Source organism: Pempheris klunzingeri, chromosome 10 (genome assembly GCF_042242105.1).
Source record: "Pempheris klunzingeri isolate RE-2024b chromosome 10, fPemKlu1.hap1, whole genome shotgun sequence".
NCBI classification, from domain to species: domain Eukaryota; kingdom Metazoa; phylum Chordata; class Actinopteri; order Acropomatiformes; family Pempheridae; genus Pempheris; species Pempheris klunzingeri.
The window spans coordinates 15,583,738-15,601,267 of NC_092021.1; the positions used below are offsets into that span (position 1 = coordinate 15,583,738).

At 43.0% G+C, this 17,530-nt stretch overlaps 1 protein-coding gene across 1 annotated transcript in view; it reads left to right on the plus strand.

Annotated features, from left to right (window-relative positions):
- The window catches only part of myo10l3 (myosin X, like 3), a 51,744-nt gene that overhangs the window by 17,937 nt on the left and 16,277 nt on the right, over positions 1-17,530 (plus strand). Inside the window, exons 3-19 of the mRNA XM_070838369.1 lie at positions 3,092-3,250; positions 4,075-4,262; positions 4,508-4,642; positions 5,119-5,243; positions 5,361-5,374; positions 5,505-5,589; positions 6,103-6,209; positions 6,540-6,669; positions 7,305-7,423; positions 9,714-9,860; positions 10,550-10,650; positions 11,120-11,186; positions 11,681-11,773; positions 13,298-13,366; positions 15,500-15,582; positions 15,668-15,776; positions 16,557-16,637. Coding sequence (XP_070694470.1) covers positions 3,092-3,250; positions 4,075-4,262; positions 4,508-4,642; positions 5,119-5,243; positions 5,361-5,374; positions 5,505-5,589; positions 6,103-6,209; positions 6,540-6,669; positions 7,305-7,423; positions 9,714-9,860; positions 10,550-10,650; positions 11,120-11,186; positions 11,681-11,773; positions 13,298-13,366; positions 15,500-15,582; positions 15,668-15,776; positions 16,557-16,637 — 1,812 coding nt within the window. The remainder of the gene's footprint in view (positions 1-3,091; positions 3,251-4,074; positions 4,263-4,507; positions 4,643-5,118; positions 5,244-5,360; positions 5,375-5,504; positions 5,590-6,102; positions 6,210-6,539; positions 6,670-7,304; positions 7,424-9,713; positions 9,861-10,549; positions 10,651-11,119; positions 11,187-11,680; positions 11,774-13,297; positions 13,367-15,499; positions 15,583-15,667; positions 15,777-16,556; positions 16,638-17,530) is intronic.

Genomic DNA, 17,530 nt, shown 5'->3' on the forward strand with positions numbered 1-17,530 from the left:
ATGCAACTTTGAACTTGTGCTTTGGGGAACGTAAAGAATGCTAACACAAGGCAGAGGGGGTATCTCCGATTTCCGTGGTTTGTTTGATTGAGAGTTGGACACAATGTTTCACCATTGGCGTCAGCAGAAAGTGAACTCAGACCTCTAGGCTTGGTCGTGTTTTCCCTTTTTACAGCACATTTTTGTCAATTAAACGAAAGAACGGAATCTGAACATGCTTGTAATCTCGTCTTTTTTGTCTGCATAAATGAAAAAAACATGATATACAGTACAGCTGCTTTTTAGTTTTTCTTTAAGAATAACTTTTGAGTTAAAAAAAATGACATATTCATCCTCTTACAAATGAAAAATTGACTTCAGGCTCACTTAACTCAGGACACCCCTCCACACCACTAGCTTTTGGAGGCTAATGTGAGCTAGTTTTGCAAACCGTCTATATTGCGATGCTATGACTCGACTCTACTAATGCTACTGATATGTTTTAGCACTTAACATTGTACAGTAAGTGCCACCAGTGGCCACAGTGGTTGCTGCTCAGCAAAGTGGCATAGTCTCATTTCAAAGATTAACAATCCTAAACAGAATCCCATGGATGCTTTAAATTAATTTTATCCACCTGAAATCTTGCTGTTTAGATTGAAGATATATTTGTTTGTTGGATAATGTGCTGATTTCTTCCCCCCTCACTCACTGTCAAACCAGTAGAGTTTGGCTTAATATGATGACACTTCAGGGTCCACTGGAGCCCAGGTGTTGATAGTGACATCAATCAACTTAAGTGAATAACGTAATCGGATGTGAAATGATAATGCTGATTAAGGATGTAAAACAAATGAAAAGCCTGCTTGATTTATTAGTCAGTTAGGCCCTGCCGGCCGAATAAGGGCCAATTTACTAGAATGGAGAGGGCCGAGTTAAAGCCGAATGTTTAGGGACATCTGGCTGTAAATCAGCAAGCTTCTGCTCGATGGATGACATCACTGCACGTGCTGCTTTTCTCCCCAAGGTCTGCAGCCTTTCACAAACGTTAATACCACAAAAACATGCAACAGCCCACTGATGACTGCATTGTTATTGTATTTTCTCGGCACACGCCCATTCTTTAATGGACATCTAGAGCTCAAATGGACATGGCTGCCAGACCAGAGACCCTTTATCATTTCAGATTCACTTAAGTTAATGCGTTTCATAAATACAGATTTATCAATGCAATTATTTGTTAATTCATTATAATTTATTTATGAAATAATTCAAGATAGCAAAAACAGAGTCTGCCTTTCAACAATGCAGTCATTCAAATCCTAACATATCCATATTTTATAGGATGAGACACAGGTAAGCTCTGACAGAAAGGATTGTGTCTGCAGTCATATATCTTATCTTTGTGCAGCTATAAAAAGACGAGTCTGCATCATAAATGACAGCTTTGGTGCCACAGCGTCTTTGATTTGACAACAAAGACGGTAATGGAAGGTTTTGATGCTTTCTTCTGATGCCACTGACCTTGTTAAAGCTGCACTAATCAATAGCTTTACATCAACAATAGGGCAAGTGACAATGAGTAAAGGTGTCGCATGCAATGACAAATCCACAGAGAATTAACACGAGACTCTGCAGTTCCCTTCAGCGTTTTTGCATCTTTCAGCTCACTGTTTTGGTTTTATGGCACACAACTTTGCTGTTTTGGTTTAATCTTTTCTTCTCTTGTCAATCCCCTTTGTTAAGCAGCAACAGGCAGCTCTTTCCAGCCTGAAAGCTCTGATAAACCCACTGTGTGCTAGCTGCTCAGCACCAAACATCCGACAGGCAAAGTTAGCAACTAGCTGGTGACGATAGTGGAGCGTTTAGCAGCTTGAGAGACAGATATTTCTCCCCAAGAACAAAAAAACAGAGCTAAAAGGAGAATGAATGTTTCATTTGTTCGGTGACCAGTTACACAACTCTAAATGCTTGGAAATTTGGCTTGTTATCTGCTAGATGTATAAATAGTATATTTTAATACCATGTAAAATTGTAAGGCAATAATATGTCAATGTCCTGTTTACAGCGTGTTTCACTGCCTTGAACGCTGTTTTAAGTATGTATATGATGTTTTACACACACAGCTCGGTTCCTTAGATTCATCAGTTAGACCTTCAAAGAATCAACTAAACCTTTTCAAACCATAATCTCATCTCAAAAAACCAGCTCTCAGTGCTGACTCAGCAGTTCTGTGAAAACCAATGCACTGGGACAGCACCACCACAGCTCCTTGTCCATCAGTATTGAACTAAACGCTGCTTCTCATCAAGTGACCACCGCCGTCGTAGTCTGTCTGTTGTCTTATCTCATGTCTCTGCCATTAGAGTTCTGGTAGCCAGACAGTCTGCAGGACTCTCAAACTGTCTGCATCTCTGTTGGTTTAGACTTTTGTTCACTGCTGCTATAGAGTAACTGGTTCGTCTTATTCTTTCACTTGTCTTTCTCATCGCTCCCTTTTGATCCATTTTAAATCAAAGCTCTGAAAAAATGGGCCTTCAATGTCAAGACAAGGACGTCCTCATAGTCGTCACATTTACTCTGCAGCTGCGTCTACTGTAACTGGCCTTGTTGCGGGAAAGTGACTTGGTGAGAGATTAGTTGTGCGGAGTGTTGTGAAGAAGTGAAGTTGAACAAATCAAGGGGAGAAGTCCGGGCATGAGTCTGACGGGGGGCTCTCTGCCTGTCAGGTATGCCAACAGCAGGCACAGGCAGGCGCACATCAGGGATTCAATCTGTCATTTTAACACCAGTTATTCCTGTATCGTGACGTGAATCTGCCTGTCAGCCAGTGAATGCATGTGCTATGGTCACAGTGGAAGACTGACATTGTGCCAGCAGTTTGAGTCATGTCTGTGTAAACTTGTCTACCTTCAGAATAAGGTTTGTTCAAGCCCAGAGGCTGTGATAAGTGCACAGTAGGCCTCTGGCTGTCTGCAGCTGAACAAAATAACTCATCTGAAGAAGACAAATTTGATGATTAATTGGCTGAAAAAAAACAAACATACTTGCTCTGACATACTTGGAGGTTTGTGAAAGCCGACTTTTTAGTCACGTGCGTGTGTTGTTCCAGGTGGTCTACCTGCAGAAGGGGGAGCTGAGCAGGGAGACGGTGTACCCGATGCACCCCAGCAGCATCCATGGAGTAGAGGACATGTCCACACTGGCAGAGCTGCATGAAGCTGCCATCATGCACAACCTCTTTCTGCGCTACCGGAAAGACAACATCTACGTAAGGCACCGTACTGTCTTGACCTGTGAGCATGTTTACCGTGTACCACTGCGATGTACCTGCAATCTGTGGGTCCACTGTGCTGCTCAGGAGTGTATTTTTCATCAACAGTAAACATTAGTTTTTGGTGAAACTTTGTAAGGCAAATGCTATTGCTATTAGACATTACTGTTAATCTGAAATTACAACTTCAATCACAATGTAAAATACACATTAATCCTGGAATGCAGATTATTCAGATCTGGATTTTCTTTTAAGAATGGAAGGTTTCAGATATGTTTGTTTGACCCTGTCTCACTCCCTGGATTATTTTCCCATTAGAACACAGAGGTCCCCTTGAAACGCTACCCAGGATTTATTAAACTAATCTTTGCCCACATTCTCATGGTAACTATGTTTTTCGAAAATCCTATCTCCTAATCTCATCTCAGCGGGTTTGCCCGCTCATTGTGGAAAGATGACCCACAAACATACTTTTGTGAGGCACTTTTCCCCAAAGCGCATTACCCGAGCACGAGAAATGGATCCTAAAATATTACCAGCCAGAGTGTAAAGTAGGCCATATTGTAGTTTAAGAGTATTACTGACTACAGGTACTGTGTCAGAGGAAGGAGACAGGAAACTGGGTGAACCCACTGAACTAATAGTCACATAGGAGTTCAATGTGCGTGGCAAGATGTAAGATTTATGTTATAATGTGCCATACCATGTCTATTCTGCCATCATTCACTGATAATCTATGTCTTCCTCTCTTTTTTTTTTATCCTCTCCTCTCACTTCCTCCTCCCCTCTCGCACTTCCGTCTGCTTTTTCACTTCCCTCAGACCAACATTGGTTCTATCTTGGCCGCAGTAAATCCCTATAAGCAGATAGCAGGCCTGTATGAGGGCACTGCAGTCGATCTGTACAGCAAACACCAGATGGGGGAGCTGCCTCCTCACATCTTTGCCGTGGCCAACGAGTGTTACCGCTGCCTGTGGAAGAGACACGACAGCCAGTGTGTCCTCATCAGGTGAGGGTGGGAAAATAAAGGGTCCACATTTCATAAAAAAGATTCCTATTATTAGAAAAGTTTTGGAAGCGGCATGAAACCTCTCTATTACTATGAATAAATTACTCCTCTCATGACATTTGCTTGCAGGACAGCTTTGAAAACTAAACATACAGTATTGTGAAATGACACTAGCCATGGATGTATTAGACATAAGTTTAACAGGTTTCATAGGTTTATCCGTCTGCTTCTCTTGTTGCCCTCAGTGGGGAAAGTGGTGCTGGGAAGACAGAGAGCACCAAGCTGCTGCTGAAGTTTCTCTCAGTAATGAGTCAAAACTCATCAGGCACTCCTCTGTCAGAGAGGACCACCAGGGTGGAGCAGGCTCTCGTCCAGAGCAGGTACTGTTTGAACTCTGACCTCTAACCACCCTCCACCAGCTTATCTTTTATATTTATGGTAATGTGGTAATATATTTTCTTTATGTAATGTCTTTGTTACTGAATCTCATCATGTCTGTTCTGCACTGAGCTCAACATTTCTTTGTAGTGCCATGTTGCTCTTTTATGCCATCCTTGTGATAGTGAATAACTGTCTTTCTTTCCAAAATTGCAATCTGTACTATTTTGACCAAGGCAGGGCAATCTCTTTCATAGTGAATCCTTTTTGGTTGGTGTAACAGTATAAGTAAGAAAATACAAATTCATGACAAATACTGTTAGAAGTGCGTACTTTCACCCAGGCTGCACATCTTGATCATCTTGATACGTACAACATCTTGATAAAAATATACAGTAATGGACAGACATGGGATATTTGGACAAAAGGCTTTCCTTAGTAGAGGTTTGATTTGCATGATTGCTTTTCCTGTCTGCAGTCCCATCATGGAAGCCTTTGGGAATGCTAAGACCGTGTACAACAATAACTCCAGTCGCTTTGGGAAGTTTATCCAACTCCACTTTTCCCAGAATGGAAACATTCAGGGCGGCTGCATCATTGACTGTATCCTTCAGTGGTTCACTTAGATATACTGCAGAGAAATCAAATGTCCAAAGTGTCTGCTCCAGAGGACAAATTCACTGTAGGTTTTCGTTCTTCTCCTTGACTCTCAATCATCAGATTTGCTGGAAAAGGTAAGCTTGTGTTGCGTCGAAACGCCCGGAAGCGACGACTGGGATCAACAAGTTGATTATTCATCAGCAAAGTCCATTAACAATGGAAATACTTTTAACATGTTCTTCTAACCGTCTTCTCTTTCAAAAGAACCGCGTGGTTCGTCAGAATCCCGGAGAAAGAAACTACCACATCTTCTATGCTCTGCTAGCAGGAGCAGACAAAGACCACAAAGGTTGGTTTTTACAGTTTAAACCAAGTTTTCCTGAGTACTAAAACTTAAACACACACTTGGCCCCTGAAGTAGTGGTGATACCACACTTATTAAAAATCTTATTTTCAGGCACCTCTAAAGGAAGTGCTAATTAATTTCATTATGATTTAATGGTAGGCAGCTAATCTGAAGTTTTGTGTAGAAAATCATTTGAATACATACAAAATATGTAAAAAAAAAAAATAAAACAGTGCACAATTGAACAAACAGGAGCTTATAGAGGAGCTGGGTTGTTTGGTTGAGGTCTGCATCAGAATACTTTGTGTAGATTAAAGCCATTATGCAGTGAATTAATATGTCGTTGTTTCTGAAATATACTTTATATCTCTCTGTAGCTGTAATAACGATCTCTGAATCTATGTAACGAATAAGTGCTCTCGCTGTCTGTGTTTAAGAATCGGTAGTTTCACACTGTTAGGCATTATTGCATTACATTTTGTTTTACTTAGTGTGAGTTTCCTCTGTGTGTTGCAGACATGTACCTCCTGTCCGAAGGTCCCGAGTCGTATCACTACTTGAGCCAGTCAGGCTGCGTGAAGGACAGCAGTCTGGATGACAAGCAGCTCTTCGACAGTGTGATGGTAAGGAGAAGATGACAGAAAGGTCCAGGAAGAGAGATTTCTTTTTATGTAAGTGGTTTGTTTCACCACCAGGTGGTGCCACAAGGCTTTATCAAGTGTGTAACCACCTCAGCAGGCAGCAGACTTCTAGAAAACATGAGCCTGGGGGAAACATGTTGTCTGATTGTGTCATGTTGGCTTTGCAGGCACAGCTTATGAATTAATGTTCCTAGAAGTGTTTTACAGCTCTAAGGAAAATCTAAAATAGGTTAACGTGCTGTCACATCATTAAATGGTCTTGAGTGTCCTCATAGAGACGTGTTGTCTAACTTTGTCTGCGTTGTGTTGCAGGAGGCCCTGAAAGTGATGGAATTCACTGAGGAGGAGATCAGAGACGTGTTCAAGTTGCTTTCTGCTGTCCTCCAGATGGGCAATATTGAATTCATGACTGCTGGTGGAGCTCAGATCACTTCCAAAGGGGGTAGGAGAAGGAATTAAGAGATGATGAATGAATAATGAAGGAAGTATTTAAATGGAGCTGTACTCTCAAGGAAATTATTTTTCTCCCCCTATGATTAATACTAAATTACGGACTTGTTTCAAGGACATTTCCCGGGAAAATTATTAGAAAATGAAACATAAAACAATCTTTAATGCTATTTTGGGGGGGGACACTGGAAACTTTTGAGTGTGAGTGTTCAAACCAGGTCAAGTCAAACTGGTCTATTGTTTCTGCTGGAATTTATTGAAAAAAAAACTCAATTTTCTGAAGCTGATAATTAGCTTACCACCGATGTTGCACCTCTGTGCAGTATTCCTTCTGCCCCTGAGCTTGATCGACATTGCACTAGCAGACAGAGCACTGAACAGGCTGTAACACGAGCTCAAGGCTCCTTTGTTCGCTGTGTCTGACCTCTTTTCCAAAGAAGCAGTAAACTACGGTGACTAAAGAATACTACAGCTCCTATAGACTGTATAGGGTGACAGTCTATATGTCACATCCCTTGTTTGACTTCAGTAAGAGTCACCTGAACAGTCTGTGTTCTGCATTTGTTAAACATACACTGCAACCAATACATTTGTGTGTGTGTGTGTGTGTGTGTGTGTGTGTTTCAGTGGTCAGTAATGTCAGCGAGCTGCTCGGCCTGGACTCCTTCCAGCTGTCAGAGGTGTTGACCCAACGCTCCATGATCCTCAGAGGAGAGGAGATCTGCTCACCACTCACTGTGGAGCAGGTAACAACCACCCAACTTCCTCCCGCACCGCTCATCACAGCTATCACAGAACCATCCAAAGCATTTCCTCGTCCATCGTTATTTCATAGTTTTCAGGCATTGTTCAGAAGTCTATACCGTCTTTTTTTTCTTGAATTAAAGATACTGAAACATACAGTGGATGTCTGTTTGTTGCCCCCCGTCCACAGCCCTACCCCCCCCTGTCCTGGTGACACACACACACACACACACAGAGCCTTTCTCCGGCGCTCTCCCCCACATGCCTCTCCAGATCCCTTGCGTGACTCCCAGCCATTTCCTGCTTTTTGTCTGCCTGAGTCCTGGCACAATAAAGCCATCATGATAGTGATCTGAGTCAAAAGCACAATAGAGCCAATGACTGAGGGTGAAGTGAGCGTCTTCTCCTCCTCTGGAGGCTGTACAGCCAGGCACCAAGACGTTGGCGTAATAATTCACTCGTGTCTCTCTGGGCTTCAAATGCCCATGCTATGGTCTGTAATTAATGTGGATATTTCACAAGTCTTTATCTGCATGTGTTTTCCTTTTCACCATATGCCAGAAGAACATTCTGACGCATGACACAATCCTTTTTGGCTGAGCTCAAGCCTTCCGGCCCACTCATACGCATAAATATCAGTGAATATGCAGAATGGACCTTTACTATTATCACAGGGGCACAAAAGTCACAATAAAAGCTTTTCATCACCAGACAAAGACCTTGTGCTGTCACCCTGCTGCTGGTTGTTCTGCACGGCCTTTGAAGCAACTTGTCTCTTAATAGACTTCATTATTCCAGTCCTGGAGTCAGTAAGAATGGCTTCTTCTCACAGCGTCCAGGGGTCACCCACCCCACGACTGCCTGCACTAGCCACCCACCCCCCTCCCACCCCATCCTGGACAAACGGCCATTCTTTTCACCCTTGTGACGGAGATCCTGGAGCCACCAGCACTCTGTTCACACCCGCTCGTTGCAAGAGGTGACGGGGCATGATGGATTACTCAAAAGCCCAGGAGCATTGTTGCCCCAAATACAGTACACACCGCTACACACTTGTTTTGTTTTCAATTCGAGCACAATGCCTGTGGAGGAAGTGTAGCTGGCAAGCTCAAGCTTTCTATATTCATGCACGGATGGTGTCTGGCTGAAAGGCCGACTTCATGACAGCTGGAGCAATTTGGAGCTGGTTCAAATGGTGATTACAAATAGATTTAGTCATATCTTTGAAATTAATGGGGTTAGTCACAAATTACAACACCTATCTTGTCAATCACAGAGAGAATCTTATTATTATGATAATCATGTAAATAAGTATCCCATTGGTCTGATAATAGACACCCATGCATTGTCTATACCGCTTATCCTTAAGGGTCACGGGGGGGCTGGAGCCAATCCCAGCTGACGTTAGGCAAGAGGCAGGGTACATCCTGGACTGGTCGCCAGCCAATCACAGTGATGACACATAGACAGACACTCACGCCTACGGGCAATTTAGAGTCACCGATTAACCTCACCTGTCTTTGGACGGTGGGAGGAGGCCGGAGTACCCGGAGAGAACCCACAGAAGCACGGGGAGAACATGCAAACTCCACACCGAAAGATTCAAGGCTCAACCCGCAAACCTGCTGGCCAGCGGATTCGAACCTGGAACAGTATAAAACATCATAAAATTTAAAGAAACAAATAAAGAACCTCCATATCTATACATAGATACGTACCACTTCTGCCTCTGTCTGCTGTTATTATGCCCCTTTTTAGCCATATGATCTCTCTATCCCAGTGGGAAGTGAGAAGAACCATGTAACAGTATAGGTGTTACTTCCTTGTACAGGGTTTCTAAAAGTTAAAAAAACTAGAGACAATCATCTACAACAGCATGCTTGTACATTACTCTAATTTGTTTTTTCACTGGGTTTTTGAAACACAACAAATGCCGCCTGCAGTGCGTCACTTCCGAGGTATGTAGGCGATAAACGACGCTGTCTGTTGTGAAAACAGACATTGTCTTACCTGCTGCCTGCAGTCAGACTCTAACACAACACACCTTTGTCTCCAAACCACTATTTGTTTTATAAACACTCCACTGAGGCCTTGCACACCTCGTCAGTCAAACAAACATATTGTTCTTAGCAGCCTTAACCACCACAGAATGATGCGAGCGATGAAACATATATGAATGACTGTATCTGTATGTTGTTTTTAATATAAAGTCTGTTTAGTTTTGTCTTTCTTATTATTTATGACTGACTTGGTATCTATGGTAACCTCGTCTCCTTGCGTCACAATTTGCAGGCTGTGGACTCCCGAGACTCGGTTGCCATGGCGCTTTATTCTCAGTGTTTCTCCTGGATCATAATGAGGATCAACCAGAAAATCAAAGGAAAAGACAACTTCAAGTGCATCGGCATCCTGGACATCTTCGGCTTCGAGAACTTTGAGGTGAAACTTCACTCGTCTGTTTTAAGCCTTGTTTTCTCTTGTTTCTGTGCTCTTACCACTGATTTGAAGGGGGTGGGCTAATTTTGAAAAAGGTGATGTCACGCACTTCTGAGCAACAACATTTACAAACATGTGAATTATGAACTTTAATAAAATATGAATCTGCGCAGATATTGACTGTTTTGTTAGCGCGCCACTATTTCCTGCTTTCATAATAAGGTTAGGCAACATTTGAATCAGGGTCGGTTGATGGTTTGTTTGGTCTGATCAAATTACACCCACACAGACCTCATGAAGCAGATACAATTTTAGGGCATTAACACCCCAAATAAACCTGAAGATGGTTTTAGATGTTGATTGTTGCTTATTTTAACATAAACATTTAAAGTTAAACATGTCAGATTTCATTATTGAAACTTAAAGTCTTTATTTGTAATATAGATTTACATTCAAACAAACATTTTAAGACTTAATACTATTAATAAATAACAACATAAAAAACTGCTAGCTGGTATGCATATTATTTGCCACTAAGAGCTGATCATAGATTGGAAGGGAAACTTTATCTGTGCTCATCTTGAATCTCAGTTTAACAAATGGACATCGTTGCAGGTTTTTGTGACATCAGAATCCAGATTGAAATGATTGAAAAAAAAAAAAGATTGAAATCTTATTCTTCCATCCTATAGGTGAACCGGTTTGAACAGTTCAACATCAACTACGCCAACGAGAAACTCCAGGAGTATTTCAACAAGCACATCTTCTCACTGGAACAGCTGGAGTACAACAGGTAAAGGTGTTTGGGAAAAGAGATGCCTGCTCTATAATATCAAAAGATGTAAACCCATGTTGAAATAGCGAGAGAAATACGTTTCTACAGAGTAGGCTTGTATGTTGGTGATAACATTGAAAGTAAAACAAGACTCCTCATGTGCTGGAGACGGTCCCACAGACAGATAAGGCTGGGGATGGGGGTTGGGCCTCCTCATGGCAATTCAGGCAAACTGCCAGAAGTTTGGAATCAGCTCGCTCAGTTTCTCCCCCAGACAGTTGTTTTCTTGTATAATGGGCCAGCAGCTTGGACATGGCTCATTTCATCACATGTTCATGCTGGACAATACAGCCATTGTGTCTTCCTAGTTGTTTATATTTATACATCTACACATGGTGTGTGTGTATGTGTGTGTATGTGTGTGTATGTGTGTGTGTGTGTGTGTGTGTGTGTGTGTGTGTGTGTGTGTGTGTGTGTGTCCTCACAGGGAGGGGATCCAGTGGGAGGCCATAGACTGGATGGATAACGCAGAGTGTCTGGATCTCATAGAAAAGGTAACAGTCAGTCAGACCCTGAGAAAGCAAAGTCACCACCAGGATTCACCGCTAACCACCAGCCAGAGCTTGCTGACCCAGACGCCACAGTGTGCTTACACTGAACTCCATCTCCTACTCTATCATTATATCGTCTCATTTTGCATGTTGTGTGCACTGTAATGTACACCAGTCAGCGGTTGGAGGTATGGTTGAAGTGAAGCATTAAGACTGTTGGTGCTATTTTATCACCATAGTTATGATGATGGTCTAAACGGAGCTTCGACAGAGGTGAGTTTGTGTCTGAAACTTGGACAGTTTTAGGGGAAGCAAAAACTGTCCTATACATCCATTTCTTTTTATGAATAAAAGAGAAAACTGAACGAACTGCTATGCTGTTTCCTGGACGCATTGTTAAAGTAAAAGCTGCCAGATGTGCCCCAGTAGGTTTATAACTAGTTCCGTCATGACTGCGGTGTGTTTCGTTCTTCTCTTCTGTCTGTCTTTCCTTTTAGAAACTGGGCATGTTGGCTCTTATCAATGAGGAGAGTCGCTTCCCCAAAGGCACAGACTACACCTTGTTGGAGAAACTGCACAGCCGACACGCAGTGAGTCCGCACGCACACATGGAAACGTACATACATCTTTCACACATCACACACGCAGCAGTGCACACGCCCTGTTCTTCCCAGGTTCACAAAGACATAAAATTGGCCCCATGTATCTCCACCAAAGCCCCTTGACCCCAGTTGAAGAAATGCCTTCGCCACCCACCAGCTTAGACACTCTCAAAGAATTTAACCTCGCTCCTGGCTGATGAATCGCCTGTCGCCTTTGGTGCAGCATTGAACGTCTGTGCAGCACTTGTACACGCCCCCGGGCGCTCTCACATGCAAACACAACAATGCTGAAATATGATCAGCCATTCTCTGGGTCTGATCAGTATTGTGTGCAGGAGAAAAGAGTGTCCTAAGAAAACCCAACAGGATTTTCTATGGCTGACGGAAAAAACAGGAGAGTAACAAAGTGGGACCGACGAACTGCCTGAACTCTCTCTGAGGTGTCTGCCTTCACTGCTGAAGCACTGAAGGCAGAAGAGCTTTAAGGTCACGGTCGAGTGAGTTATATAAGGAGTAGCGTTGCGCCACTTCACGGACCGTACATGTTCAGTGCTGACATCATCTGTCAATTACTTGATTAGTTGATTGACAGGAAATTAATCAACAACAGTTTTGATAATCCATGAATCATTATTTATCAAGGAAAAATGCCAAATGCCAAATTTCAGATTTATCTCAGTTGTCACTATATAGTCATTGTAAATTAATTCATGTATTTTAAATGTTTTTAAAGGTGTATTTTGGATTATTTGAAGTGGGGTGGTGGGGTGGAAGGGTGGTATCACAAACTTATCCATAGTCACTGTATTACATACAGTAGATGGCAGTCAGCATGCCCCCAGTTTGGAGCAGTCAGGAGTCTTGGCGTGGATGCTAAGCAATGTACTGCTGTGGACGGGGGCAGCAGAAAAAACATATTTCAGCCCAAAAGAAGTTTAAGTTTACGTTATATTTAGAATATTTACACTGCTTTCATTGCCATCAGACAGCCCTTTCCAACAGGGAACAAGAAGCTGTTCTCTCTTTCTCTTTGAGCGTTTCAAAGCCACCAGACTTTTATTGTGTGACTTCTGTGTTTTAAATGGTTAGTTTGGGTCTGAATTAACATGTTAGTTCATTGGTCGAGGCAGCAATGCTTTTGTAAAGTTGGAGCATGCTGATCTCCCTTTATTCTAGGTAAAACACTGAGTGTGGTCATGGATAAGTACTTTACAGACACACTTAATGGAAATGTAACATCAAAGCAATCTTACCAAACAGAGGTATAAATCACAAGAAGCATAATATTGTTTGGACTAAGATTCATCAGTTAACTGAAAAACTAGTGAGCAGGTTGTTTTATAATGACTATATGAATTAGTTGCAGCCTTAGATGTGTTACTGAGCTTTCAGCTGTCCTCTGAACTCCCTCTTGGACATTTCAGTACACTATGCTTAATATCATTAGAACTGATAAAGTAGACACGAACAGTATTTCTAAAAGTCAGTGGTCTTTTTCTGCTTTCTCCTCAGACAAACCCATACTATGTGAAGCCAAGAGTGAACGACCACCAGTTTGGCATCAAGCATTACGCTGGAGAGGTAATTAACAACACACACACACACACACACACACACACACACACACACACACTGATACAGAGCAAGGTTTCTCTTGCTCGCTGTGTGAGTTGGATGGACAGCAGTCTTTGCCAAAATCTGCACCCCTCCTCCCCTGTCTTTTTCCCTGACTCAGGAGAAACTGCTTCACCGTCATCCTCGCCTTCCTTTGCTTACATGATGGAGGGGATTATGTCTGCCGAAAATTTAGAGACAAGCAACAGAGATCTGGGGAGAGGCACAAATGGAGAGAGTGGATAGGACAGGAGGGGTCGGATGTGCGGGGGGGGGGGGGGGGGGGGGGGGGGGGGGGGAGTAGAAAGATTTGCCTTGATAAAGAATGGCCTTATGAAGCCTGCCTCAGACAAGGTCTCCTCAGTGTGAGTGTGGCTGCTCAGTCACAAGCCTGGCATGGATGTCTTTTGTAATGGCTTGGTCCAGAGAGGACAGGCAGGCCAACCAGTTGTTCTTTCTGTCTCTCTCTCTCTCTCTCTCTCCCTCCCTCTCCCTCTCCCTCTCTCTCTCTCCAGTGTCCCTCTCTGGAGAATTAAGTCGCCTCTCTGAAAGCTCCTTCTGTTATCTGAAACGGTGCCGTGAGTTCAGGGGGGGAAATAGTAGCATCTTCCCATAGATTTGATTAGCTGTGTGGTGCCAGGGAAATGCGGTCGGTTTAGATTAGGTCTCTTGTTGTCAGACACAAACTTTAACAATGGAAAAACCTCACTACATCATGAACTCAGGGGTCAAACATAAAAAATGTGCGTCTCAATTAATTAATGCAAAGAAGCAACTTTGCAATACAGAGTTTCAGATGTATTTTACGTCTGTGGTTCAACATCTACTTTTTACATGAGTGGCACATGCACCACCTGTAGAGTTTTTGTAGTTGAAATAAAAAAAGTGTGTAATTCCTCTTGACAAATTTCTCTGTAGCATCATGAGACCATTCTAGTTAACCGTCTTAGTTAGCTGAACCTGAAACTGACAGACACAGAGGGCTTTTTATTCGAGTCTATTCCAATGAGAGAGGAATGGAGTGTAATTAGTGTGTCTGTGATTTATAAATACATGTGTTGTCAAGTTTGGATCTCATGGCTTCCCATGAGCCTCAAGGCTCAGGAAAGGGGGGTGGGGGGTGTTATTGGATTATAGTATACACACACAGCTGTGAGTACAAGCTCACATACACACATGTACACAAATGTGCTTGTAATTAAATTACCACGTGTGTTTCCATGTTACGTTATGTGCATTTTCTTGCATAAAATACTGTCTTTGCGTGTTTATTTTCAATACACACAGACACACACGCGAGCAAACTCCCATACACACACAAACACAAACTGCATTACCGTGGGTCAGGGCGAGTAGAGGAACGCTGTGTTGTTAAGACGAAGGCTGAACAGAACTCAACAGGTGACTGCATTAACACACAGGCGCTCTGCTGTACTCAAAGAGGCCCGTCCCTCCCGCCTTTGTTCACACCGCGCACTCAAACACGCATTTACAGTCCCCTCTCATGTCACACTTTGCGCTCACACTGTGTGCGAATGTCCTCATCTGAAGACATGAATCACCCAGTCCAGATAATGAGCCTCCAGTAAATAAATATAGTGCATCTAAACATGGAGAAATGAGCTTTATTCTCCTTCTTATGTCCAATCTGTGATGGACTGATATTAAACCTCTAAGCATTAAATTATGGGTTTGTAATGACACCTTTTCACACAAATAGTTTTATTCTAGAGTGTGAATTATCTGCACTGCTAAGCAAAAAGACTTTGCTGATTATTCCACACGGTTTGCTGCAGTGCATGTGCCAACTCATTATCTTTCATTAAATCAACAATATTTATATGTCTTCCTTTATGTTAAAACCCTACAGTAAATAGGCGTTACTGTGTATTATTTTCAATGTCTTCATAATATATTCAGCTCTAATGATATTAGCCATTGACTTCTTTGACTGGACATGTTCTTGCACAGTGAACAAATCTTGTATGCCATGCCAAAATATAAAATGTATGCAGCTTTCCTTTATTTCTTATTTTGTTGCAGTCATTATTTTAAATACTTAATCGTGACATCATTAACGTCTTTAATTCTCTGTTTTAGGTGCTCTATGATGCACGTGGGATCCTGGAGAAGAACAGAGACACCTTTCGGGACGATATCTTGTTTATTCTCAAAGACAGCAGGTAAGTGTCCTCTGCATGCTGAACACACACCCATGTAATCCAGCTCAGATGCAAAGTTTTTATTATCATGCACCCTCTTCTGCAGGCTTGACTTCATCTACGACCTCTTTGAGCGTGTCGGTAGCAGAAATGGAGATGAGACCCTGAAGATGGGCACAGCCCGACGCAAGCCTACCGTCAGCTCTCAGTTCAGGGTGAGAATGAAGCCTCTATGGTCAATCTGTCACTCCCAGCTCAGCACCCATGATTGTATGATTGTGTCATCACGCAGACAACAAGTTAATTGTCTCTCATGTGCCGCTCTCACGTAACCCTTAACCTTTGGCTCTCTATCTTGGCATGATGAGTGCGAGCATGGGGGCGCAGAAAAAGGCAGATAGAAATCGTGCCAAGACAGAGGGAGAAGGAGAATACTATCAGTGTATTTGATCTGCAGAGAATGGTGGGTGATGGGATGTATGAAATATGTGGTTGTGGCAGTGGAGGGGGTGGGGGGGTGGGAGGTGGGGTTGCAGTGGAGGGCTTAGCTTAGCATGTCCTAACTGTAGTGTGGAGATTTGGCAGGCTGCCCTGGCCTACAGTTCCTAAAGCCAGGGGATTAGGGTTGATGGCTGGGCAGAGAGGGGCCAACCAGGGGCCAATCACGCTCAGCTCTGCCAGCCCAGGCCTCGCTGGAGACAGACTGTCTGAGGCAGCGAGGAGAGCGGAGCTGACATAGCCTGTGAGGTTCAAGGGTCCTCAGAGTGTGTGTTTATGCATGTGTGTGTGTATCAGGGTCACTGTAGACTGAGTAATACCCCATGAGAGATAGACACTAGTCTTTACATTTTGTCTTCAAAACTTTTGCTTCTCTGATACTGCACACTTTTACTAATCAGAAGTGCATAAAAATAGACACAAAGGAGTATATTTAGAATGAAGAGCCAGTTTCTCTTCTGCTTGATTTTAATCCCCTTGTTGCTGATGTGTTTCAGGATTCTCTCCATTCCCTGATGGCCACACTAAGTGCCTCCAACCCCTTTTTTGTACGCTGCATCAAACCAAACATGGACAAGGTAGGTCATGCAAATTTCATTGCACAAAGAAAAAAAAAAAAAAAATGTCAGAAACCCTTCCAAGCCTCGTCAAGGTCGGCGCCTGCAAAGTTAAACCTCCTTGGTGCTATTCATAGCTCCCATTGCTCAGAGCTGATATTTAGTCTCATTACTGCAAAATCATATAAATGTCCCATTCGAAAAAGTAAGCATTGTTTTTGTTTTTGCTGCAAATTTTCAGCACTAATGAACTGATACCGCTGTCCTGCTCTGGTGCAAAGACTCTCTTTGTACTTCATCATATAAAAGGGCTGTGTAGCAGCACATTCCTAACACTTTATCCCCTTTACCAGATGTCAGAGGTCACTGCTGGCCACTCCAGCTGCAGCGGCTTGGCAGAGGTGCAGCCAGCAGGACGTTTATTTACTAGGCCTCTATTCTGCCACTCTGCCATTCTGCTACGCTGCACTGTTATTCAATTGTCTGATGCTGGATAGGTAGAGTTTTGGTTATATTATGTTTCTTTATATCCCGTGTGAGAGCGTGAACTGGCTGCTTTGTAATCCAGTGGCATTCTCTCAGTTACTGTTACTTATTAATGTACACAGTGTGCTGATTGTCCTCTTCTCTCAGTTCCTTACCTCTCACTCCCTATGCGTCATTCCACACCTTCTCGCTTACTTATTAGCATGGAAACTGCACTGTCTTCCTCTCAAGCTCGTTCTCTCTACCCGCCTCCTTTTCTCTGCCTTTCTCTCTCACCCGTCCCTTACTCTCATTGGCTCTGTCTCACATTCGCTCACCTGGCCTCAGTTGGTCGAGATGGAACAAGCCGTGCCTCTGTTAATCCTGCAGAATGACAGGATTGCATGCTCAATCCTCTGACATGATTGCATGCACACACACACAATGTA